General features: G+C 35.5%; 4 protein-coding genes across 4 annotated transcripts; 2 read left to right on the top strand and 2 right to left on the bottom strand.

The window, feature by feature from the left end:
- Positions 1–188: 188 nt before the first annotated feature.
- Positions 189–2,489, bottom strand: LOC149482971 (uncharacterized). The gene is made up of 4 exons (XM_089703029.1): positions 2,081–2,489; positions 1,699–1,902; positions 656–826; positions 189–503 (listed from the first exon to the last, which is right to left on the bottom strand). The coding sequence occupies exons 1-4, from the start codon at positions 2,118–2,120 to the stop codon at positions 220–222; spliced, it is 699 nt and encodes a 232-aa protein (XP_089559155.1). The 5' UTR covers positions 2,121–2,489; the 3' UTR covers positions 189–219.
- A 724-nt stretch (positions 2,490–3,213) lies between these two features.
- On the top strand, positions 3,214–23,690 carry fzy (cell division cycle 20 protein fzy). The gene is made up of 10 exons (XM_089703026.1): positions 3,214–3,919; positions 3,993–4,099; positions 4,198–4,365; positions 4,791–4,884; positions 5,331–5,560; positions 14,408–14,554; positions 20,330–20,457; positions 21,585–21,732; positions 22,063–22,262; positions 23,357–23,690. Exons 1-10 carry the CDS (start codon positions 3,640–3,642, stop codon positions 23,454–23,456), a joined length of 1,602 nt encoding a protein of 533 aa, XP_089559152.1. The 5' UTR covers positions 3,214–3,639; the 3' UTR covers positions 23,457–23,690.
- LOC149482970 (uncharacterized) lies at positions 6,125–13,789 on the top strand. Its single transcript, XM_089703025.1, has 2 exons — positions 6,125–6,602; positions 11,793–13,789. The coding sequence occupies exons 1-2, from the start codon at positions 6,592–6,594 to the stop codon at positions 13,462–13,464; spliced, it is 1,683 nt and encodes a 560-aa protein (XP_089559151.1). The 5' UTR covers positions 6,125–6,591; the 3' UTR covers positions 13,465–13,789.
- Positions 14,929–19,851, bottom strand: LOC149482969 (uncharacterized). The gene has a single exon (XM_089703027.1). The coding sequence runs from the start codon at positions 19,551–19,553 to the stop codon at positions 18,036–18,038; it is 1,518 nt and encodes a 505-aa protein (XP_089559153.1). The 5' UTR covers positions 19,554–19,851; the 3' UTR covers positions 14,929–18,035.
- Positions 23,691–25,400: the final 1,710 nt, after the last annotated feature.

Raw genomic sequence — 25,400 nt, 5'->3', positions numbered from 1 at the left:
TTTTTTATGATACAGGAGGCCAATGCCACCCTGTCTAAACATAAATTAAGGGCCGAATTTTCAATGCTTGGATAAATCTTATCCGTCCAATAAAGTATTACACGATATTGTACTAGATCTGTGACACGATAATATTAAGATGTCACGTAAACTGTCAAATTTATCCAAGCATTGAAAAATCGGCCCTAAATCAAACAAGTCTTTGTCTATAGTTGTGTTTCAAGCATAGTGAGGCACTGAATGTAAAACTCCTTCCTCTGTCATAATAAAACAATGTTTTTTCTTCAGGGGTTTCATGTGATTTAACTCATTCATATCATTTGTGGTTTGAACTGCTTTATCCTCTTTATATGTATATAATAACTCTTCAGCGTCTTTTAAACGTAACAGGAGCGTATAGTTTTCCTTCCTTAGCCGATGTACTTCTCGTCGAAGATTTTTCAGTGTTGTTTGATAGATTTTCTTTTTAAATGTAGGAGTGACAATTGAAGGTGTTTTTGTGGCTAGAAATAAGATTTTGCGTTAATTTGTTGTTATATTAAGTAGGATTATGATTCAATCATTTAAAAATAAATGATGATGATTATAAAAAAAAATTTATTTAGAACTCATCAGTTGTTAAACTGTAAGTAAGTAATCATTTATGATTACTTACTTTTTTGCAATACAAGATCTTGATTTGTAGAAAAACAATAATCATGTTCCACTATCATGCTACTCTTTGGTGTTTCATCAGAATTTGTTATTTCTTCGATTTTTTCCTTGTCTATTAATATTTTTGGTTCTTCAAGGCTTTCATTCGGTAACTGTGTAGAAGAGCAACTGGCTAAAATATTAAATTAAATTAATGAGGAAATGAATACTTAAAATAACATTAGCAAATAAATTATATAGTGGACTTGAGTGAGAAAATTTTTAAATATTAACCAAGTACTAACTTGCTTTAGAGCTGTTGATAATTGCACATCAAGAGTTTGTGAGTTTTACCCATCTATTCAAAATAAAAAAGTAATGCTTATAGCTGAAGTTTACTATCCTACCTACCTACCTAGAAAGTATGCTCCAAGAAAATAATTTTGTTTAATAGTATTAAAAAATAATAAAAAAATACCGGCCAAATTGAAAACCTCCTTATATTTTTGAAGTCTGTTAATGACATTGCATGGTGAAGCTATTAAATTATTAATATACATATATAGCATTTAAGACGTATTATTCGACCAAGCCAACTAGACGCTCGGGTGGAATGCGGCCTCCCCGCCCGCTTACCGCCTCAGTTACTGCGGTCGCCTTAGTACGGTTCGCAGCATCGACGCATTCGTATGTTTCGCATCGCTAGTTATTTCTGTACTTTTTATTGAAATTGTTAAATCTTGTTATTGACTGTTAAGTTTTTTGTTGTTATTTGTTTAAGTTTTACTGTGTTGTTATTCCTATGAATAGCCCTCGAAATGGGGAAAAATAAGACTATTCATAGCGGAGAGCGAACAGTGATATTACGAGTGTTACATTTTTTGCTATCTGTACCCGAGACATGGGCGGGTGACGTCACAGTTGAAAAGGGTCTAGTTGGCTTGGTCACGTAGTAATGTGTGCGATTATTGAAGATGTTGTTCTAATACATTTTCATTACACAAAGGAGCGTTCAATATTACTTAACGCAATTTTTGAAGATTTTTTAATTTAATAAATACTTACTGGGCAAAAACAAAGATGGCACTGCAGAATGACTAAGCCGGTTATTTCGATTTTTATCCGCTTCAGTAAAATGTCTATCACATATCCTTAATTTTTGGTAATCTGGATTTAAACCAGAACTATTATGTTTATTCACTATTTCAGCCCAAGTCTTAAACTTGTCTGGATATTTATCAGGATTTGGAAAAACATGAAGCTTTTTACCTGAAAACATTAAACTTCATAAATCCAACAGATATTATTATAACCTATAAACTACATCTATATAAAATTAATTGAATATTTTTCTAACTATTATATTATATTTATAAGTAGTAAATAAGTTTAATTGTAATCATTAAACGCAGGAGTTAAATTGGTTACATTAATAATTTTAACGTACGTTCTTCTCGGGAGCAACCTAATACACAAAGTTTTGACATTTTGATTTTTGATTCAAAACAATTTAAGTTCAGTCTTCAGTATTGTTACTGTACTCTTTTCCTATGATTCAGGCAGCCTTAGCAGACCTAACTGAGACTAATCACTATCACAGTCACTATCATCTAGAATTCTAGATTCTAGATGCATAATAAATTGATATTCATAGAAAATTATTTTGAAATGAGACACATTGTTAACTATAACAATAATAAGGTATTGTAAGTAGTGTATATTGTGATTTGTAAGTCTTTATTATTTGTAAATTGTTAAACAAAAGACACAACCGTAAACACAAAAGCAATATTATTGCAGCTGTTGTGACATTTTGAACATTTATGACATGTCAACATGTGTGATGTGATTGTGATATTGTGAAATTTGAAGTTTCCCCTTCCCTTGAGCCACAGAAGAGCCACAGGCAATCAAGACGAATGCACGGATGGCTAGTGTAAAAGCATTAATAGACGTCCGAACTTGGTGCGCCAGGACCACCGCACTCGTGCGGTGCGATCGACACGCCACACCACCGGACCACACCAATCGGTCTAGTGCTTTCCGTGCTTTACTTTCGCCTCTATCGACAATATCGAAAATTTCAAAAAGGAATAATTTGCGCCTGTAATCACTACTTTAGCAACATAATAAATTATCTAGTGTATCTATTTTTTTTAGATACCTACGAATTTATTTAGCTCAGTCGGCCGCGAAAATTCCAATATTTTAAATGTTTCTTTTTTTAATCGTGTTTTTGAAATAAAACTCTGGGTGTTCTACTCCTGCATTTAAAAAGAGAAGCTTCTTAGATATTTCCAAAACAAGAATGTCACTTTTTCGGGCCTAAAAACATATAGTGCGACGTCCTCGCTGTCCAGTAGAACGGAAAGCACTGGACCGATTGGTGCGGTCCGGTGGTGTGGCGTGTCGATCGCACCGCACGAGTGCGGTGGTCCTGGCGAACCAAGTTCGGACGTCTATTAATGCTTTTAATTGCTCCGAGACGGATGGCATGGCAGTGTGGTTTTTACTTTTCTGTGAATGGCAGATTAGGGAATTCGTGATTCGTCAAATTTTCAATCTCCATTATACAACATATATATGTACAAAATTATGTCGGTAGAATACCTAGCCTAAAGCCTAAAGAAAATTTAAGAACATTTTTATTACGAACGTATTGCTATCACAAAAATAACATTGTAAAATGAACGAAATTATTTATGCTAGCAATGGTATCAGCACGGTTTGAATTTGAAATTCCAACGGTTTTCAAAAATCGTCAAGCTCATGGGAGATGCACAAATGAAATAGCGCTTGTTAAAAAGTTTGTGCAGCGATTGAATCATTTAATTTATAAGAAAATACTGTGTGTGTGTTTTTCAGAACAAAATTCTAATGTTATAGTAGTTAGAATTCAATAAAGGCATTTTACATGCTTTTATATTTGTTGTGACGATTGTAAACTTGTGCGTTCATAGTTTACGTGTAACAATTAGCAATACAACTAAACAAAAATAATCTACAATGGCTCAGTTTAATTATCTCAATGAAATAAATAGTTTAGCAACAATTGACGGCCCGATTACTCGTGGACCAGTCCAACGATGGGCAAAGAAATCGGGAAATGAAAACATCAACCCCGCACTGAGTGCTTCGTTCAAGAACAATACGAACGTGAACTTAAGTTCATGCAACCAATCGATGCAGAAATTATCCATTTCTGCTAATCAAAGCTGCAATAATAGTGTCCTTTCAAGCAATAAAACGCCAACAAGGAGTGAAAATAGAAAAAACAAGTCACCAGGTAAAGTACTGTTCTATACTTATTGACCATTTCTAATTTGTTACACGGATTGTAAATATAATTTCGTTTTTAGGCCGATCCACCACACCTACACCTAATAAAGCATCAAAAACACCCAACAAAGCAGATAGATTTATACCATCCAGAAGTAATTCCAACTATGATCTATGCCACTATATGGTAAGAAGAAGTTTTCATTATTCAGTAAAATTGTATGGTTCTATTTAATTAAAATTTAACGTTACAAATACTGAGTACTCATTTTCTAAATTTATTAGCTTAATCGCGATGAAGAGAAAAATAATGAAAATGCTCAATCTACAACTGTGGAGAACATTGGCCGAGCACTAAATGACACAGAGCCCGGCAGACTGCTGCAGTACACATGCAAAGCCCCCGCCGCCCCTGAAGGCTACCAAAACAGACTACGAGTTGTCTACTCACAGGTAACATTTTTAGTAAATATATATTTCAAGTATTATATCTTATCTTAATTTGTGTGGTGAAGTATGTAATATATCTACTGTTGCTTTATTTAAAGTAAAAAAGACGGGTTGCACTCCAGGAGTGCCGGCAGAAGTGAAAACTTGATTATTAACGTTCAGCATGTTTGATATTTTGGAATGGTATCCGTCTTACGCATGGAATATAAGGGCTAAAAAAAAAACCATCCATCTTACGCTTTTTCGATCAGGCCTCGTGTCCTGACGCGAGTTTAAGATTTTATACTCAACGCCGCTAAAGAAGTTTTCACTTCAATAATATTCATTAGAGCTTGAAAACAATACAGTATATTATAATATATAGTTTTTTAATATTTATTTAAGAGATTCTAAATGAATAATTTAATCATTTTCATTTTCATTTACAGGCAAAGGTTCCATCATCGGTAAAAAATACAACAAGATATATTCCTCAACTCCCAGACAGGATACTTGATGCCCCTGATATTATCGATGATTATTGTAAGTCTTAAATTAGAACATTTTCTATTATTTGTTTGTTTTTTGTAAAGAGTTACCATTATTACTGGATTATTTTATATTTTCAATTATGTATTGCGAAAAATGAATCAATAAAAATGTTTTGATTTTATTTATTAAAAAAATGCAATTATTTTACAGTCCTGTATAATACATTATATCCTTATGAATTTGCTCTGAAAAGTATATTAGGAATTGAATTCATTAATTTTGTTTGCTATCATGCAAACTGTAGTAAATAGCACAAAAAAAAACGTGAGTCACTCGGGGACTGCCGCGGTAAAGCTATTGCATGCTATGCCTTTAAGCCACACCTCCGCGCCCGTCCCCGTGGGGAGCGTGAGGTTTTTCGTTACGCAATTTCTGGATTTGTTCCCCGCGTTCAAGGAAGCTATGCAATAACTTAAAAATCTGTCATATTTTTACAGATTTAAACCTGGTTGACTGGAGCGCATCAAATATCTTAGCTGTGGCTCTAAACAATGCGGTATATCTATGGAATGCTGGTACAGGACAAATTGAAGAATTGTTAACATTGGAAGGCTCGAATACTGTATCATCGGTAGCATGGGTACAAGGCGGTGGATCACATTTGGCTGTCGGCACTTCGTCTTCCACTGTTGAGCTGTGGGATTGTGAGAAAATGAAGAAGTTGAGGGTAAGTGTAAATTTTATGAAAATTATGTATATATTTTTGTTTCGTATAATTTCTATAGAATTAAAAGAAAAACTTTTAATTCAGCTGAAATTTGTTTATTGTAGTGATATAATTCACTACTTATTCGAAAATAAACTTCTCCGTCGCGTCAATCTGTCTGTTCGCGATAAAGAAAAAAAATGACTCCACCAATTTTATTCTGTTCACCAATGTATAGTGTGATTGTAAATATACAAATTATTAAGTATATAAGAGGGGTGAAGCCGCAGGCAGAATACTGGTTCATAATCATGAGTGGTATTTTTTTTTGTAGTTTTCCAATAATTTTTTTCTATGTTGTCAGTTTCGATTTGCAAAGACAGACAGATAGAGCAGAAAATATGTTTTACTGTTCAACTTCAATACAGTCAAAACCGTTTATGGCGACATCGTTAAGAACAACATACCGGTTAAATTGACCAAAATCAAAGGTCCTGGCTGAATGTTATATGAAACATTGCCTTATCGAAAACATTGGTTTTTACGACATTGTTTACTACGACATACCGCATTAAGCGTGTTATGTACTGTATATACACGCCTTAACCATTAGAGGATGCATGGGGCCACCCAAGAAGGACTTGCACCTGTTAGCAATTGCGACATCGCGCACACCTGCGATTCCTGAGAGTGTTGCGGCAATCATCGCCACCGCGACGCTGTAGTTGCTCCGCCGTGGACGACGAGCACTCTTTGTTCCAACATCGAACGGGAGGGACATAGTTTAAGTTAGGAATAATTTATCATGTAATTTTTTTTACAATAAATTATTAATAAGTAAATTTCGGTTTTTTTTGCGCCTTCGCGGGTCGGTCAATATAATTGGCGCAGTCTTGTGGATAATCCTTGAGAGCCGTCTCTCGGAACGCGAAACTACAAGCATCGAGTATCGCTATTCCATCGGAGGGACGACGACGGGGATCCAGAACCTACACCGTTGGCCGCCGCAACGCGAAGGGTATCCAAACATTGATACTGCAGGAAAGGCCGAAATGAAAATCCTGTAAGTACACTAATTCTCTTAGTGTCTTGCCACTCCTAGATTGTAAGTTTTCCTAGATTACCCATTCACGGGAACCGAGGAACTGTAGTGCGTAGGCTTGAAATATATTAATTCATCGAGAATTAATTGTAGAATTTCACAAAATCAATTTGTAAAATTCAAATATATAGATATTAGGTTGATAAAAGATTAATAAATTTAAATATCAATTAATTACGAATTGATTAATTTTCGAATTTTACTAATTAATTCATTTTATAATTCAAATATATTAGGTAAAGATTATTAATTTTTATATTAGTTTAACGAAGTAAATAAATTTAATTAAATTTAATATATTTTATATAGGTAATACAGATATTTAAAATGTCAGATTTGGATAAAATTTTTAATGCACTTAGGCTTTTGCCAGAATTTGATGGTAATGTTAACGTTTTAACAAGATTTATACATTTAAGTGACCAATTAGCTGAGGAATTTATAGATAAAGACCCCGGAAATACTTTAAAAACTGCCGCGTTATGTAATGGTATTTTAAATAAAGTTACTGGGCCCGCAGCCCGAGTTATTAATGCAAATGGTATACCTACTACTTGGCACGGTATTAGAAGCGTATTAGTTAATAACTTTTCTGACCATAGAGATGAGACCGCCCTTTATAACGATTTAGCCTTATTAACGCAAGGTCGTAGCTCTCCTCAAGAGTTCTATGAAAAATGTCAGCATCTTTTTAGTACCATAATGACGTATATAGCATTACATGAAACAGTCGTTACTACTCGTGAGGCAAAAAGGGACCTGTATCAAAAATTAACACTACAGGCTTTCCTACGTGGTTTACGAGATCCGTTAGGCTCACGCATACGTTGCATGCGCCCCGCAACCATTGAAAAGGCATTAGAATACGTTAATGAAGAACAAAGCACTTTATACCTTCAACAACGTAATGAAACTTTTGATAGGAAACCCCACGTACCTTTTAGAATGTCATACTCGCATGAACCGTTTTATAGACATAATGATAATGATTTTAGTGAACCTATCTCTTCTAAACTACAGCCTATACATTCGTTTAGACCGCAATTTAAGCCATCAAATTTTATTCAACCATACGGACCAGCACGTCCAACTCGTACTATGCAAATTTTCCGCGCTGCACCCCCTAACTATAACCCGCAGAGCAATACGTTCAGATTACAGCCTAAACATCCCGCGCAACCGAAACCGCATCCTATGAGTGGTGTTAGCCATTACGTGACAAAGACTTTACCACCGACACCTTTTGCACGCGCTCATGATTGGTCAAAATTTGGCAATCCACCCCCGAGTAATTATTTTAAGACTAGGGAGATGAATCATAATGAATATATAGGTGACGAAGATTATTACTGTACCGATTTATATCCTTATGAAGATGACTATGATAATTATGAATATTACTGTACGGAATATGAACCTTATGTACATTACGAACAGACAGACGCACCTGAAAATTCTGATGAAACGTGTGACGTACGTTCAGAACACGATCAGGATTTCCCGAATCCACCAAAAGTTAGAAAAACCAAAATAGAATTAAATCTACACACGCAACGTCAACTTCCTTATATTCAAATTCATAATCCTCCACTTAAATTGTTAATTGATACTGGAGCTAACCAATCTTTTCTTAGCCCCGATGCAGTACAGAGATATTTTCCGGACGTTACTCTCAATTATGATCCCTTTGAAGTAAGTAATGTTCATGCTGTAACACGTAATAAGTATTCTATAACATTACCTAGTTTTCCTGAATTTAATGACCCTGACGATATCACATTTTTCGTTTATAAATTTCACAATTATTTCGACGGCTTAATAGGTTCAGATTTGTTAGATAAATGGGAAGCATCCATTAATTATAAAACTAAAACTTTAAATACTTGCAATGCTACGAATCAGTTATTAGTATATGACTCACGGAACGCTAATCTTTATGAGGACGTCATACCCGCAGGAAGTAGTAAATTAGTTAGATTACCCGTAGATGTTGAGAATGGAGACGCTATTATACCGGAACAAATTATATGTAATTGTCATATTTCTGAATGTTTAACGAAGGCGAAAAGCAATCGCGCTATCGTGGAAATTTCTAATCCAACCCGTAATGATGTAATTTTTTCAATGGATCGACCGGTATGTGCCGAGGTTTATAATAACGAGTGCACGCGCACCAAACGTTCGTCCGACCGTGTGAAACAGGTATTATCTCGCTTGCGTACTGATCACTTAAATAATGAGGAACGTTTAAATTTAGAGTCATTATGTACACAGTATGCGGATGTATTTTATATAGAAGGAGAAAACTTAACATTTACGAATAAAATTAAACATTCTATTAGAACTAAGGATGAAATACCGGTTTATACGAAAAGTTATCGCTATCCAATTATTCATAGGCAGGAAGTACAGAATCAGATAAGTAAGATGTTAGAACAAGGTATTATTAGACCATCAGATTCAGCATGGAGCTCTCCTATTTGGGTAGTACCTAAAAAGGCAGATGCATCCGGTAAAGTTAAATGGCGTTTAGTTGTTGATTTTAGAAAGTTAAATGAGAAAACTTTGGATGAAAAATATCCGATTCCTAATATTACAGATGTCTTACGTAAATTGGGTAACTGTCAATACTTCACAACGCTAGATTTAGCAAGTGGGTTTTATCAAGTGGAAATGAACCCGGCTGACATTCCAAAAACTGCTTTTAGTGTAGAACATGGTCATTTTGAATTCTTAAGAATGCCCATGGGTCTAAAGAACAGTCCGTCTACTTTTCAAAGAGTTATGGATAATGTACTGAGAGAATTGCAAAATTCTATTTGTGTAGTCTACCTGGATGAAATAATAGTGTTTAGCACTTCTTTACAGGAGCATATCGTTAATCTTGGGAAAGTGTTTCAGAGATTGCGTGAATCCAACTTTAAAATACAGATGGATAAATCGGAATTTCTTAAACTTGAAACCGCGTATCTAGGTCACATTATTAGCAAAGATGGGATAAAGCCTAACCCAGATAAGATATCTGCCATCCAAAAGTATCCTCTTCCGAAAACTCCAACCGACATTAAACGATTTCTAGGTCTATTAGGTTATTATAGGAAATTCATACCAGATTTCGCTAAAATCACGAAACCAATGACACAATGCTTAAAAAAGGGTTCAAAGATAACATTTTCTAAAGATTATATAGAATGTTTCAATAGGTGTAAAACATTATTAATGAATGATCCAATTCTTCAGTATCCTGATTTCAATAAAGAATTTATTCTTACGACTGACGCGTCGAATTTAGCTATCGGTGCTGTACTCTCTCAAGGCCCCGTTGGTTCCGATAAACCAATTGCGTACGCTTCACGTACACTTAATAGTAGCGAAATTAATTATAGCACGATTGAGAAGGAGCTATTAGCAATTGTCTGGGCAACGAAGTATTTCCGCCCTTACCTTTTTGGCCGTAAGTTTAAAATTATAACTGATCATAGACCCCTTCAATGGGTCATGAATTTAAAGGAACCTAATTCCCGTCTCACACGTTGGAGGCTCAAACTTAGCGAATACGATTACACTGTAATTTATAAGCAGGGAAAGCAAAATTGTAACGCCGATGCTTTATCGCGTATTCAAATTAACAATGAGGAAACAGATTCTTTAGCGGTTAATCCAACAGAAACAACACCTTCATTAATAAGAAGAAGTTCAGATACAATTACTGTTAATTCAAATTCAAGTACGATTACTGCACATTCAAAATCAGGTACTCTTACAGCAAGTTCCGACACCGTCACAGTTCATACTGACGCGGAGAACCCAATTTTAGATGTACCTATAACAGATCACCCGTTGAATAAATTTAAGAGACAGATAGTTATTACTTTAATAGATAGAGTACCGAGTAAGCCTATAATTTCAAAACCTTTTGAAAATCATACTAAGATAGATATTAATGTTAACAAAGCGAATATTGATAGTGAAATAGTTTCACTTATTAAAAAATATGTAGATCCTAAGATAAAAACTGCAATTCTAGTTCATCCCCCTGATGCTATGTGTGCTATAGTTCCAATAATACAGGCTAATTTTAAAAGTTCATGTATGGATTTAGTTCTTACAAAATTAGAATTGCAAAATGTCAAAGATTACTTTAAGCAACAGGAAATAATACGAAATTATCATGAAGGCAAAACTAACCATCGCGGAATTAACGAAACTCATTTATCTTTATCTAGGAAATACTTTTGGCCTAAAATGAAGGAAGCTGTAACTAAATATATTAATGAGTGTAGCATATGTGGTCAAGGAAAATATGATAGAATTCCAGTAAATCCAAAATTTCGAATCGTAGTTCCTCCTACAAAGCCTTTTGAAATAGTACATCTCGATTTACTTAGTATTGATTCTCAGAAATATCTCACTATAATAGATGCATTCTCTAAGTATGCTCAAGCATATTGTTTAAAAGACGCAACCGCGATAAGCGTAGTTCAGGCTCTTTTGACGTTTAGTACACATCATGGCTTACCTATGACTGTCGTAACGGATCGAGGTCCTGAATTCACGAACCAAATATTCAGTGAATTTGTAAGACTTCATAGAATAAATCACCATAAGTTATTAGCTCATGCACCTAACGAAAATGGTATGGTAGAACGGCTTCACTCAACTTTATTAGAACATATACGTTTACTAAAACTTGAACGACGTGGTGAATTAATCATTAACTTAATGCCGTACGCTGTTCTTGCCTATAATAGTTCGATCCACAGTTTCACGAAGTGCAGGCCTCTTGACATTATAACCGGTCATTTAGATCCCCGCGATCCTGTAGATATAGATCTATCAGAAAATGTCTTACAGCAATATATGCAAGAACATCGCGATAGTATGCACAAAGTATACAAAATTATTAATGAATCGTCTTTGGAACGCCGTACTCAAATTACAGAAAACATTAATAGGAACCGCGAACCCGAAATACAGTATTATCCAGATCAACAAATTTTTGTAAGAAATCCTAGGGCTAGACGGCAAAAGACCGCACCGCGTTTTACGCACGATACCGTACTAGCTGACTTACCTATTCATATCTATACTAAGAAGAAATATGGCGCTGTTGCTAAATCTAGGCTTAAGAGGGTACCTAAATTGTTACAGAATCCTTCCTCTGATCCTGTGCCTGATTCAAGCGGAGGATCCCACCCTGAGTAGCTTGGATGATGGACCCGGTATACTACCATTTAATATTGGAACTGCAAGAATTGTCACTCATTATCATTCATTTTTGCAAATTATTAATTTAAAAGATATTCGCGATAGTATAACCATAGTAAAGGATCAATTAAATTCATTAACACCTAATTTGCACGATAGATTATTTTCGCTTTATAATTCACATATCGAACACCTGCATTATAAGATTATTAAATTATCAAATCAGTTAGAAACTTTTGAACCCAATCGCAAAAAGAGAGGTCTCATAGATGGTTTAGGTTCAGTAATAAAAAGTATTTCTGGTAACCTAGACTATACGGATGCAATTAAATATGATACCGCAATTAAATTATTACAAAATAATGAAAATAGATTGGTCACAGAAATGAATAATCATATAAGCCTCAGTAAAGATTGGATAAACCAACAATCTGACATTTTAAACAACTTAATTAAAAATCAGGAAAAAATTGAAATAGCTATAAATGATTTAAAGGAAAATAATTTAAACATTACTATATACATCGATTTAATTCAACGCGTAGCAATTTTATCAGATAACATTGATGATATATCTGAGGAATTACATAGATTAGAAAATTTATTAGGTTTTATTCGTGCGAAAAGTACGCATCATCTTATGTTCAATTCAAATTCACTAAAAGAAATGTTAAATAAGTTAAACAAATTTTATGGCAAAGATCAAATCCCTCAAGTTAATTATAGAGAATATTTTGATTTAGTTAAACTAGGCTATTATTATAGTAATAGAAATATAGTTATAGTTTTTATGTTCCCGGTTGTCCTTCCTGCTACCTTTGAATTATTTAAATTATCCATAGTTCCTAATAAAGATAGTAAAGTCCTAATTCCACCCTATCCTTTTGTGGCAATTCACGACGAGGATTTTATGTACATGGAGGCAGAATGCCCGAAGTCTGGCCTAGGGTATCTATGTGAGGACAAGCTGAACCATCATCGATCCAAAAATGACTGCGTGTATCACCTTATTACCACGCAACGAGTCGTCGCATCTTGTCTCTTCACGCCTGTGGAGCTCGGAGCACCCGCACTAGAAAAATTAGACGACGCCCACTACGTCATCAGTTTCCCCAAGCCATCAAAAATTCACCTATCATGCTCGCAAGATCAATATGACGTCATTAAAGGAAGCTACTTAGCCACAATACCCAAAAACTGCATTCTTCAAACGGAGGCTTTCAAGATAGTCAATAGAGAAGACCATATCAAAGGACAGATAATGAAAATTGCAAACCTGCCAGATTCCAGCCAATATAATACAGATGAAGAAGTTCTGAAGTTGAATTCGATAAATTTGGATAAATTACACGCTAGTAACAGAGCTATATCAATGGAAATGCCTATCAGTACTAACAACGGATACGAGATTCTCTATATGCAGCCTTCCATCATACCGATATATGTTATATTAATAACGAGTGCAGTTGCCCTAGTGACATGGTACGTCGTACGGAGAGTGCGTACATCAAAACCAAAAACTACGAGTGTTCATGGTAATCAAAAAGAAGAAATAGAACATCAATCGGCGGAGTGTGAAATTTCAGCGATATTAACGAGCCTTGCCCGCCAATAATCGCTGAACTTCAGGAGGGAGGTGTTATGTACTGTATATACACGCCTTAACCATTAGAGGATGCATGGGGCCACCCAAGAAGGACTTGCACCTGTTAGCAATTGCGACATCGCGCACACCTGCGATTCCTGAGAGTGTTGCGGCAATCATCGCCACCGCGACGCTGTAGTTGCTCCGCCGTGGACGACGAGCACTCTTTGTTCCAACATCGAACGGGAGGGACATAGTTTAAGTTAGGAATAATTTATCATGTAATTTTTTTTACAATAAATTATTAATAAGTAAATTTCGGTTTTTTTTGCGCCTTCGCGGGTCGGTCAATATAATTAGCGACCACATTTGGTTAATATTTTCGGAGTATTATATCTGTAGAACGACCGGCTCTGCTGTATTGTAAACAATTTGAATAGGTAACTGTATCCACATCTGGCACGGTATAATAGTCAATGGCTATTATCGTAAAAGTAATCAAAGTTTAGGGTCTTTTGTAATTCTTAGAAACAAAGCACATGCATGCAGTAGCCTGAAGGCCCGCTTCGTCATATCTCTTTCTCTTAAGTCAGTTTGTTACTTATCTTTTCACAAGGCACACCAAAACATATTGTTGAGTTAACTGTGAAAATTGTAACATGTCGCAAAAAAGAAAACAAATCAATATCGAAGAAAAATCGCGTATTATTTCAAAGCTACCTGGCAAAAGAATATAAAGAAAGGGAGAAAATTTTTATGAGCTTCACCTGTATGTTTGTTTGTTTGTAACCGACTTATTTGGGCGCGATTTTGACCCACTTTAAACGGCCAGATTTCGTTCAAACTTTGTAGATTTATTGAGGACCGATGACAATACACTAATTTGATAAAATTTTCTATTTTTTAGTTCGGTTTTCTATAAAAAGCGTGTTTTTTAGTTTTTTTTAACTACATATTATTATTTTTTACACAGATAATGGACGGACACACAGGGCGTGTGTCGTCATTAGCGTGGAACTTGTATGTGGTTTCTAGCGGGGCTCGGGATGGTAAGATTGTGCATCATGATGTGAGGCAGCGGAAACATGATGTTGCTTCCATACGAGCTCACTCCTTTGAGGTAAGTATATTTGTGTGTGGAATTTATTTTCATATCCTAATCCTAATACTATTATAAAGGCGAAAGTTTGTATGTATGGATGTTTGTTACTCTTTCACGCAAATACTACTGAACCGATTACAATGAAATTAAGCACACATATAGAGGGTAACTTGGATTAACACATAGGATAGGTTTTATCCCGGAAATCCCACGGGAACGGGTTTTTCTTTGAAAACGCGGGCGAAGCCGCGGGTGGAAAGCTAGTAAATCATAAACAAACCCTTTCATTGAAATGTTTACGTTATAAGAGTATAAATTCATTCAAAACTTGACCCAAGCAAAACTCTGCTGATGCGTCTCTCAGGCAGAGTTTTTTTTTTCTAAACTCAAACTCAAACTCAAACATTTATTTATTCAATTAGACTTCTTCTAGAAGCACTTTTGAAACGTCATTAGGTACATATTTTTAACATTTACCACCGATTCGGAAAGCAGTATCTACGGAGAAGAATCGGCAAGAAACTCCATAGTTGCTCTTTTTAATCATATCAGTTTTACAATTTTACAAATTACATATGTAACATCATAATAATTATATTAACATAATATGCCAAAGAACTGTCCTGTGGTTTTTACGCGACAACCCTCCATGGGTTTTTATCGTCCATATATTCCTTAATACTGTAATAGGCTCTCTGAACTAGTACATTTTTTATATAAGTTTTAAATTTAGAACTACTAAACTCTTTAATATTATGAGGAATTCTGTTGTAAAAGCGTATACCTTGACCCATAAATGAATTTTTAACTTTAGCTAGCCGGAAAAATGGCATTTCAATTTTATTTCTGTTTCTTGTGTCATAACAATGTCTATCTCCGACTTTTGTGTGTAAGTAAGCGTTATTGTGTACATATAAAATATTATTAAATATATACTGCGACGGTACAGTAAGGATACCAGTATTCTTAAAGAGATCTCTTAGTGAGTCTCGAGCACGCAAATTATATATAGAGCGTATGGCTCTTTTCTGTAATATAAATATAGTTTCTATATCTGCAGCCCTGCCCCATAGCAGAATTCCATAGGACATTATGCTATGAAAGTAGCTAAAGTAAACCAATCTAGCCGTTTCTTCATCGGTGAGATGCCTTATTCTTCTAACTGCATATGCAGCTGAGCTGAGCTTAGCAGCGGTGGTGGTAACATGGGCCCCCCATTGAAGCTTCTCATCTAATGTCAAACCAAGAAAAACAGTCGATTCCACAGGGTATAATACCTCCCCGTTTAAAATAATATTCCTTTTCACCTTTTTTACATTTGGGAGGATAAATTCTACACAATTTGTTTTTTTTGTATTTAATAGTAAATTATTAGTATTAAACCAATTGGATATGCGTAAAAGAGCAGAGTTTACTTCGTCAACATTTGTGTCATGTCTATCCACATTAAATATTAATGAGGTGTCATCTGCAAACAGTACTATTTCACACATATCCTCCAAATAATAAGGTAGGTCATTAATATACACTAAGAACAAAAACGGTCCTAAGATAGATCCCTGCGGAACACCTATGTTAATCGGCGCACCGCGAGATTTCTCTCCATTAACGACAACGGTTTGTACCCTGTTCTGAAGATATGAAGCTATGAGATCCTGAGCTAAACCTCTGATACCATAAAAATTTAGTTTCCGTAATAGAGTGGAATGTTCTACACAGTCAAAAGCCTTAGAAAGGTCACAGAATATCCCCAAAGCATTCTTTGAATTTTCCCATGCTTTGTATATATGTGACAAAAGAGCTACTCCGGCATCAGTGGTAGAGCGCCCCTTTGTGAAACCATACTGTTTGGCGTGCAGTAAACCATTTGATGCAAAATGACTACTTAATTGGTTTAAAATTAGTTTCTCGAAGACTTTGCTCAAAGTTGGTAATATGGAAATTGGCCTATAGTTATTACTGTCTTCTTGGTCACCACTTTTAAATAAAGGAATAACTTTGCTAAACTTTAGTAAATCAGGGAATATACCACAGTCGCAACACTGATTAAATATAAACGCCAGTTGATTGGCAATGTTTTCTATGATATTATTTACTAAATTTACAGACATACCCCAGAGATCACATGTTTTTTTTAAATTTAATGTTTTAAAAGTTTTAACAATTTCATCAGCAGTCACGTGTCGCAATTCAAATAATTTGTTACACTCAGCAACATGATCCCTCAATAAAGACTCTGCAAGCGCTGAAGACGAATTTAAATTCTTAGTTATACTAGCAGGGATATTACTAAAGAAATCTTCAAAAGCAAGCGCAACATCAGCACTTTTGTCAATGACCCTACCAGAATTGACAAGTTTTATGGTACTATCATTCGATTGGCTTTTGCCCAATTCACCATTAATAATTGTCCAAACCGTTTTAACTTTATTGTCAGAGTTGCGTATTTTATCTCTGACATACAAACTCTTGGCAGTGAGACAAACTTTTTTAAATGTTTTTGAATAATTTCTAACATAACTAAGAAATGACAAGTCTTTGTTATATTGTTTCATACCATATAACTCGTAAAGAACGTTCCTGCATCTGTGTATACTAGGAGTTGCCCATTGGCTGAATGGTAAATCCTTGGTAATAGTTAAAGATTTAATTTTAAATATTTTTTCATATTCACTATGAATGAACTTAAAAAGATTTGTAAACATTTCACAAGGATTTTTATGAAAGGATTGATCATTCAGGTCAGGCAGTTTATTATCAATATTATTTCTGAATGTATGAATGCCTTTCCTAGTTATAGGCCTAACATTAATTCTTTTAAATGTAGGTATGCAATCCCATTCAAAAACTACTTTCTGGCCACAGTGATCCGAAGTTAGCGTGTTGAGAATATATTTTTCTAAACATTTGCAATCACAGTATATATTATCAATACAAGTTGCAGAAGTAGGTGTTATTCGTGTGGGTTCATCAAAAAGTTTATACAGATTAAATGAATGAAACAAATTAACTATTCGTGTTGCCGTTTGTGTGTGTGAAAGTAAATCAATATTAAAATCACCACATACTATTACCTTCTTTTTACTCCTGCCTAAACGCTTTAATATTTCTTCCATGACTGTCTCAAACAAATTATAGTCACTGGAAGGAGGTCTGTATACGCAAACAATAATGTAACGCTCAAGCTCAACACAGGACAGTTCAATGGTGCGTTCTACAGAAAGGCTAACAATGTCAGTTCGTTCCTTGCATTTTAAACTATTGTGTACAAAAATAAGAGAACCTCCATGAATAGCATTTGTCCTAAAGTATATACTTTTTAATTTATAATTATCAATATTTATTAACAACTGACATTGTTTAAGCCAATGTTCTGTTACACAAAATATTTTAATTCTATTATGATTTAAAAATAATTCTATTTCTAATAATTTGCTAGCCAAGCCTTGAATATTTTGATGTACAATGGAAAAAGGCTGCTTAGCTGTTGTCTTACATACTAGTTTAAATCTAGCTTAGGGCTAGTTTGTCTATCAACACTTAACCTAGGTTGATGTATATAATTACTACTACATAAAATTATAGTAGATCGATGGTCTGCTACTGAACATGTATCAGACTGGTTAATAATTTTATATGCTATTAACATAGCAAGTTCTCTCTTATATCTAGATGGCAGATACACTGTATTCCTTGTCAAACAGAAAGATTTTGTACAAGAATTTATGTCAAAATATATAAATGCATCACTATGATGATTTGTTAAGTTATATAATTTTAAGTTAATATTATAGATAAATCTATTTTGATTTTGTGTCAAACCAGGCAAATATGGTAATGTACACAACATAAATTTGCATTTTGTTTCACTACTAATTTTCAACATTTTTTGAAATCCTATATCAATGTCATGTTTTTTTAAATTAAAACTATCTCCGTATAATATAACAACAATACTATTTTCATTAAAACTAAAATTATCTAATGAATTCATGATATATGTAAATGAACTATTAGGAGTGCAAAAATTGGTTACTTTATGCCCTAAGTTGTTAAGCAAAGCGCCAAAACCCTGACCTATATTATCTGACAACACAATAATTTCCTGCGTGGAAAGATGTTTTGTTTTACTAGATGAAATTGTTGCCATTGGTTGAATACTATGTATGTCAGTGCAGTCAATGGGCTTATGGGGCGACGGTTGCTCATTGTCACTTATAGAACACTTACATACATAGTTATTGGTCATGGACTCGAAGCGATCCATATTTTCATTGCTTAACTTTATTAAGTAATCTGCCTCTTTTATGTGTTCAGTAATTTGTAACTGGGCAGCAGAATATTCTTGTTTGAGGTCATGTAATGTATCATTTAATGAGTCTATTTTCTCCTGAAGTTCAGTAGTTTCTACTTCATATATCATTTTATAATGTTCTAAGTCCCTATGATATCTATCTAACTCTTTCAAAAGGCTTTTATTTTTATTTTGCAATTGTGCTACATTTTTTAATGAAAACCTATTTCTAATAACTGATTTAGTGCGTTTAATAAACCTACTTAATTTGAGAAATTTTTTTAATTTGTTGTGTGAATTCAACTTGATTTTTCTATTGTTTTCAAAGCCACTTAACTGTCCACATTCAAGCAGTTCACCAAAAAGACTGTTGGATGAATTGCATAGCCGCTTGGAGTTATCCTCCTGAACCTCCATTAAACTGCATTCCAGTTCAACGATACGACTGAGAGCCTTCTCGTGGTCATTGGAACACTGTTGGAAGCTGTCAACAAGGTCTTGAAGGGCTGTGCATTTGTTTTGGCTGTCCATATATTGAGTGTGGAGTTCAGCTAGCTCGGCCTTCAGACTAGTATTTTTGTTTATTATTTGCTGGATTTCTACCTCATGTTCTTCTCTCTCCAGCAAGAGTTGTTCACACAGGGATTGAGAAGCCTTTAAATCCTGTAGTGTGGCCTTTAGTTTGTTTTCCATATCTTTGGCCACTGCCTTGCGGGTCAGCATGTTGTAATTTTAGTTGCTGAAACAGGTGAAATAGATGTTAAAAAGTGTATATAATAATATGATACAATTAAAACAATTTTGCTTGTGTTAGATAGGCTTAATATGGTTTAATTATTAGAAAAGAGTAGATAGTGAATGGATAAGATAAGGTTTTGTATTAGAACTGAAGTATATTTTGTCTGGAGCTATTAGTTTTTGTCCTCTAAATTGCTTCCAACTTGTCAAGCAAAGTGAGACGATAACTATGCGCTCATGTATTTATTGTGACGTTACTCATAAAATATGAGCAGTGTTATTAGTTTAATGAATGTGAATGTTGTGTGTATCTTTAAATAAGATATATTAAAACTAGTACTCCCCTGGTTTATCCAAGAAGAAATTCGAATTTGAATTTCCGTTGCCGTTGACATCCACGTTATACAAAACGCAGCTTCAGTCACGTAATTATACGTATTTCACATTAAATAACACTTGTACGTTGATAATATAGTTTACTATTACTAATTTATACTGTTTTTACAAGTAATTATTGAATTTAATATGATTTTTGAATTTAAAACTAAGGAGCTGATATTCACTCAGCTGTTGACATCTGTCAAGTCAAGTCAATATTTTCAATAGCACATGATTACAAGTAATTCACAACGTATTAGTCCTAACTCTTGTTTTAATAAAGTCTAAAAGTAATAATTAATATATTTTTCTTTTTGACAATTTTTAATGATCTAGTTAGTTACTAGTTGTTTATAGTACGTTATATTTTATTCATGTTTCAGGTGTGTGGTCTAAAATGGTCTCCCGATGGAAAATATTTGGCGTCAGGTGGCAATGACAATCTCTTGAACATCTGGCCTATTGAACAAGGACAGCACTACTCCCAACCGCAGTATTTGTACTCGTTCAAGTAAGTTCTCGTTAAATATTCCGTTTTCTATAGACTATTTCATAGAGTTTATAATAATACTTTTTTTTATTTGGTAGTTAGTATGATTCATATTTACGATGTTTTTAACTTACACAAAAAAAAATCTCTCTAATGGTCCTAAATTATTCATTGATTCATTTACAATTTTTTCTATATCATTCGAAATATTTTCAATAGTAACTTATCATCTCATAATGTTAGTCGTAATTATGTTTTATTAAAACTAAGAGCAAACAAAAGAGCCGTTTTTCCATACAAACGTTTCCTCCCTGGATTGTGCCACTAGAGCATTATATTTTTGACTATTAATCTATGGTAAATTTAGCCATGTTCCTACGTTTTCCTTTTTGTCATATCTCAATTATTAAAAAAAATATAATATATATTGGACAGATTTTCTGTTATGTTCCGTCTTCCATAAAACTAATTTTTGAACATTATATAAAAAAAGCAAAACGTAGGAACATAGCCTATACTTTTTTCTACTAAATTATGACAAAAGTAATTAAATCGGTCCAGTATTGGAGGAGGAAACAGGGGACTGTAGAACGACGAATTTGCGTAATTTTCCTAAGTATTTTCGGCCCGAGCTGCATTTGTCCCTGTCGCGCTTTATGGGGAAGGCTTGAGGCAAAGCGCGATAGCAATAGATAATAGGAAAACCTAATTTTGAATTATCTCACTCGGTATGTTGGCTCTTTAGTAGTGACTGTTAATCTTGTTAATCAATTCTCTAACAATATATTTCTCAAAGCAGTGGTGGTGAGACCTCGGACTTCGAATCGATAAGTCCGGGGTTTGAGACCAGGCGAGCGCGCAGGAAATAAATTGATTTTTCAATTTATCTGCGCATGTTGTAACATCACCACTGCTCGAACGGTGAAGGAAAACATCGTGAGAAAACTGACATGTCGAAGAATTAAAAAGTTCGACGACATGTGTCATCCGCCAACACGCACTTGGCCAGCGTGGTGGATTATGGCCTGTACCCTCATAGGAGGCCCGTGTCCCAGCAGTGGGAACCTATATGGGCTGATGATGATGATGATGATGATATTTCTCAATTTCCCATTTATTTGAAACTAATAGTAAACATTTAATTACAGCCAACACCAAGCAGCAGTCAAAGGTCTGGCTTGGTGTCCGTGGAACAACGGTCTACTTGCGTCCGGCGGTGGAACGGCCGACCGTACATTGCGTATCTGGAATGTTAAGACTGGAACGAATCTCGCTACAGTCGATACTAAGTCGCAGGTATACATTAATTCGGCTTGTTTTAATAACAACGGCCCCTTGTTTAACCTATTGCTATTTGAAAAATACAGGTCACTACACAACTTTACACTGCAATTTAGGTCACTATAACCTTTTTATGAGCAGCTAACATTAATACCAAGCGACCGAAGGGGCTGTAATGCTAGGCGTCCACTAGGCGGATCGGGCCGGGCCGCATATCGCAACGCAAAAATACGTTGGCCTATGTTTTGTATGAAACATCGTCCATTAGCGACCCGCCCCGATCCGTCTCTAATGGACGCCTAGCATAATGTTACAGCAAAGTGTAATTGATTGATGTATGTTTAGGTGTGCTCAGTGGTGTGGAGCACGCACTACAAGGAGCTGGTGACGGGGCACGGCTACGCGCACAACCAGCTCGTGCTGTGGCGCTACCCGACCCTCGCGCGCGTGGCCGAGCTGGACGGGCACGTGGCGCGCGTGCTGCACCTGGCGCTGTCGCCCGACGGCACCACCGTGCTCTCCGCCGGCGCCGACGAGACGCTGCGGTGCGTGCACACGCGCACGCGGCCGAGCTGTGCATACACACACGCGCACGCGGCCCGAGCTGTGCATACACACACGCGCACGCGGCCCGAGCTGTGCATACACACACGCGCACGCGGCCCGAGCTGTGCATACACACACGCGCACGCGGCCCGAGCTGTGCATACACACACGCGCACGCGGCCGAGCTGTGCATACACACACGCGCACGCGGCCCGAGCTGTGCATACACACACGCGCACGCGGCCCGAGCTGTGCATACACACACGCGCACGCGGCCCGAGCTGTGCATACACACACGCGCACGCGGCCCGAGCTGTGCATACACACACGCGCACGCGGCCCGAGCTGTGCATACACACACGCGCACGCGGCCCGAGCTGTGCATACACACACGCGCACGCGGCCCGAGCTGTGCATACACACACGCGCACGCGGCCCGAGCTGTGCATACACACACGCGCACGCGGCCCGAGCTGTGCATACACACACGCGCACGCGGCCCGAGCTGTGCATACACACACGTGCACGCGGCCCGAGCTGTGCATACACACACGTGCACGCGGCCCGAGCTGCACATACATACCTGGCACATACATACCAACAGGCAGTCGCAACGTGGAACCATCGCAACGCACACATACATACTTTATCAGCGCACAAACTCATACTCACACGGGACGCACACACGTTCGAGCCGAGGTGCATACACACACGTACAATATTCATGTGCACTTTTAAACATAGACACAGGGGATGAAAATTCTCCTTTATAGTTCTGTACTCGTTCATTGACAAATAGGGTGAATGCATCCGCGCATAAAAAAATATTTTAATTTTCATGATTAAATTACATCCTAGAACTCTTTTATAACACCATGCGTATATGTTTTAACTAGCGGTCCGCCCCGGCTTCGCCCGTGGTACCTACGTGTTTAAACTATCCTATCTCTCAAGTTGGATCGAACTGCACATGGTATGCGAATTTTATTATAATCGGTTAAGTGGTTTAGGAGTCCATTGAGGACAAACATTGTAACACGAGATTTATATATGTTAAGATGATGCAGGGGCTAATAATATAACTATTTTCCAGATTGTGGAAGTGCTTCATGCTGGATCCTTCAAAGAAGAAAGAAGCGACAGAATCGAAAGCTGCGAAATCGCTACTTAATATGAACTCGTTGATTAGATAATACAAATAACTTATGTTAAATCAATTTGCACGACTGAAATCATGTGATATAGGATTTAATTGTATTATTCAGTCAGATTTATTTTTAATTTCGGTAATTATTGACTATTTTACTGACGTTATAATCTTTTAATAAAATTATTTTTATGACTGGTTACTGTACTGTGTGATTATGTTTTAATAATAATACTCCCATCGGTAATTTTAAGGTTTTATAATGGTCTAAGATCCGAATATAGGTCGACCTTCACCGGCGTGATAATTAAATGAGACCAATTTTATAATAAATGTAGATTAAAAAATGTATTAAAAATGGGTTTGCTGGAAAAATCCTGGACAGGACATTTTAATTAATTAAAAAAAAAAAATTATTAAATAATAGCAGTACGTGGCAGTACTTATCAAGATAATAAAAAAAATATTATAATAACTTCTAATATTTACCTGGACAAACTGCTAGGTTGGCAGGTATAAAGTATAAACAGGCATGTCCGTACCAGTTACTTTCACTTGATGGGATGATAGAAAAAAAATATATACTTATCAGCATGAGCGCTGTTTAATAACAAAATTGTTTATTGTCTCAACACTGCATAATTAAAAAAATAAAAAGATTTTTTTAATAATTAACTAAAAATATCCTATCCAGGATTTTTTCAGCAAAGATATATTTTTAATAGATTTTTTAATCGACTACATTTATTATAAAATTGGTCTCTTTCTATTATCACGCCGGTGAAGGTCGACCTATGTTCGGATCTTCTACTATAACGCATTGTTATATATATTTGCATGATATCTTGCTACGAAATATATTTTCGATGCTTTAATTTTCGACATTACGAGTAGAAGTTGAGGTCGTAAAATGTATTACGATGTTAATAATTATTAGTATAAGTCTAAATTACGGTTTTCCTACTTCCTCTATGAAGTTAATATTTTCTCTCTTAAACATTTCATTACCTCGGCTTCTTTGGTTTTACGCATTTCCAGCTGATTATTTATAAATATTATTGTATGAAGTTGTCTATAAGAATATTTTGAGTACTGTGTTATTTTTAAATAAATAAAGAATTCAATTTACCTATCTATTGCGTTTTTATTTAAAAAATCTCGAAGTGAAACAAAATTCCGATCCCGTGTCTACCAAGGCAAACATTCAAGGACAACATATTCAAAGATAAAATGATTAGGTACCTATGCAAGCCTCGTCTACATAAATCTAGCCTATTGATATATCAACGAAGGGTGAATAAAGTTTCTGTGATGACCATACAATTTTTTTACAGTAGTAGTTACTAGCTGACCAAAAAAAAAACGTTCTGCAGTTAGTTTCTTATCAATAGAAGTATAAAGAAAAGATAACACCACTATAACATACATACATATTTTCATTTTATATAAACATCCTCATTCATAAATATAAAAATCGGTCGACTGGTTTCCGACTAGTGTGGCAACTACAATTGCTAACAACCATTACAAATACACCACTCCACAATAAATACCACAATGACATCGATTAAAAGTATTTGATAATTGTTATTAATTAATGTAAACCTATTTTTACCCGACTATGGCGAAGCAAAAGGAAGAGTTATGATTTAGACGTGATTTAGTATGGATGTTCATCTGAAATGAGGTGGCGATCGCGATAGAAGCCGTAGCAAAAGCAGATTCATTATAATAATCAAATAAAATCAAAGTGAATATACGCACGTCTTGGTCTATCCTGTAAACAAATCTCTATTAGCGGAGACTATTTTCCTGTTTCGTACTTTTTAGAGCGTGCTTTTAGAAGTCAGGTTATATATTTTAAACTTTATTTTTATACCTATGCAGATGTAATTCAAAAAAGCATTTCCAACAGAACGTGTGGAGGCGCTTATTTTTGATCACAGATAAGTGTCGATTGGCCAAATAGTCAAATACTTAGTTACCTTTC

This window comes from Colias philodice, chromosome 14 (assembly GCF_061535455.1).
Source record: "Colias philodice isolate Cphi_HAF_F1 chromosome 14, ilColPhil1 Martin Lab GWU primary, whole genome shotgun sequence".
Taxonomy (NCBI): domain Eukaryota; kingdom Metazoa; phylum Arthropoda; class Insecta; order Lepidoptera; family Pieridae; genus Colias; species Colias philodice.
Note: the sequence above shows the minus strand (reverse complement) of the source record. Positions and strands in the feature narration are given on the sequence as shown.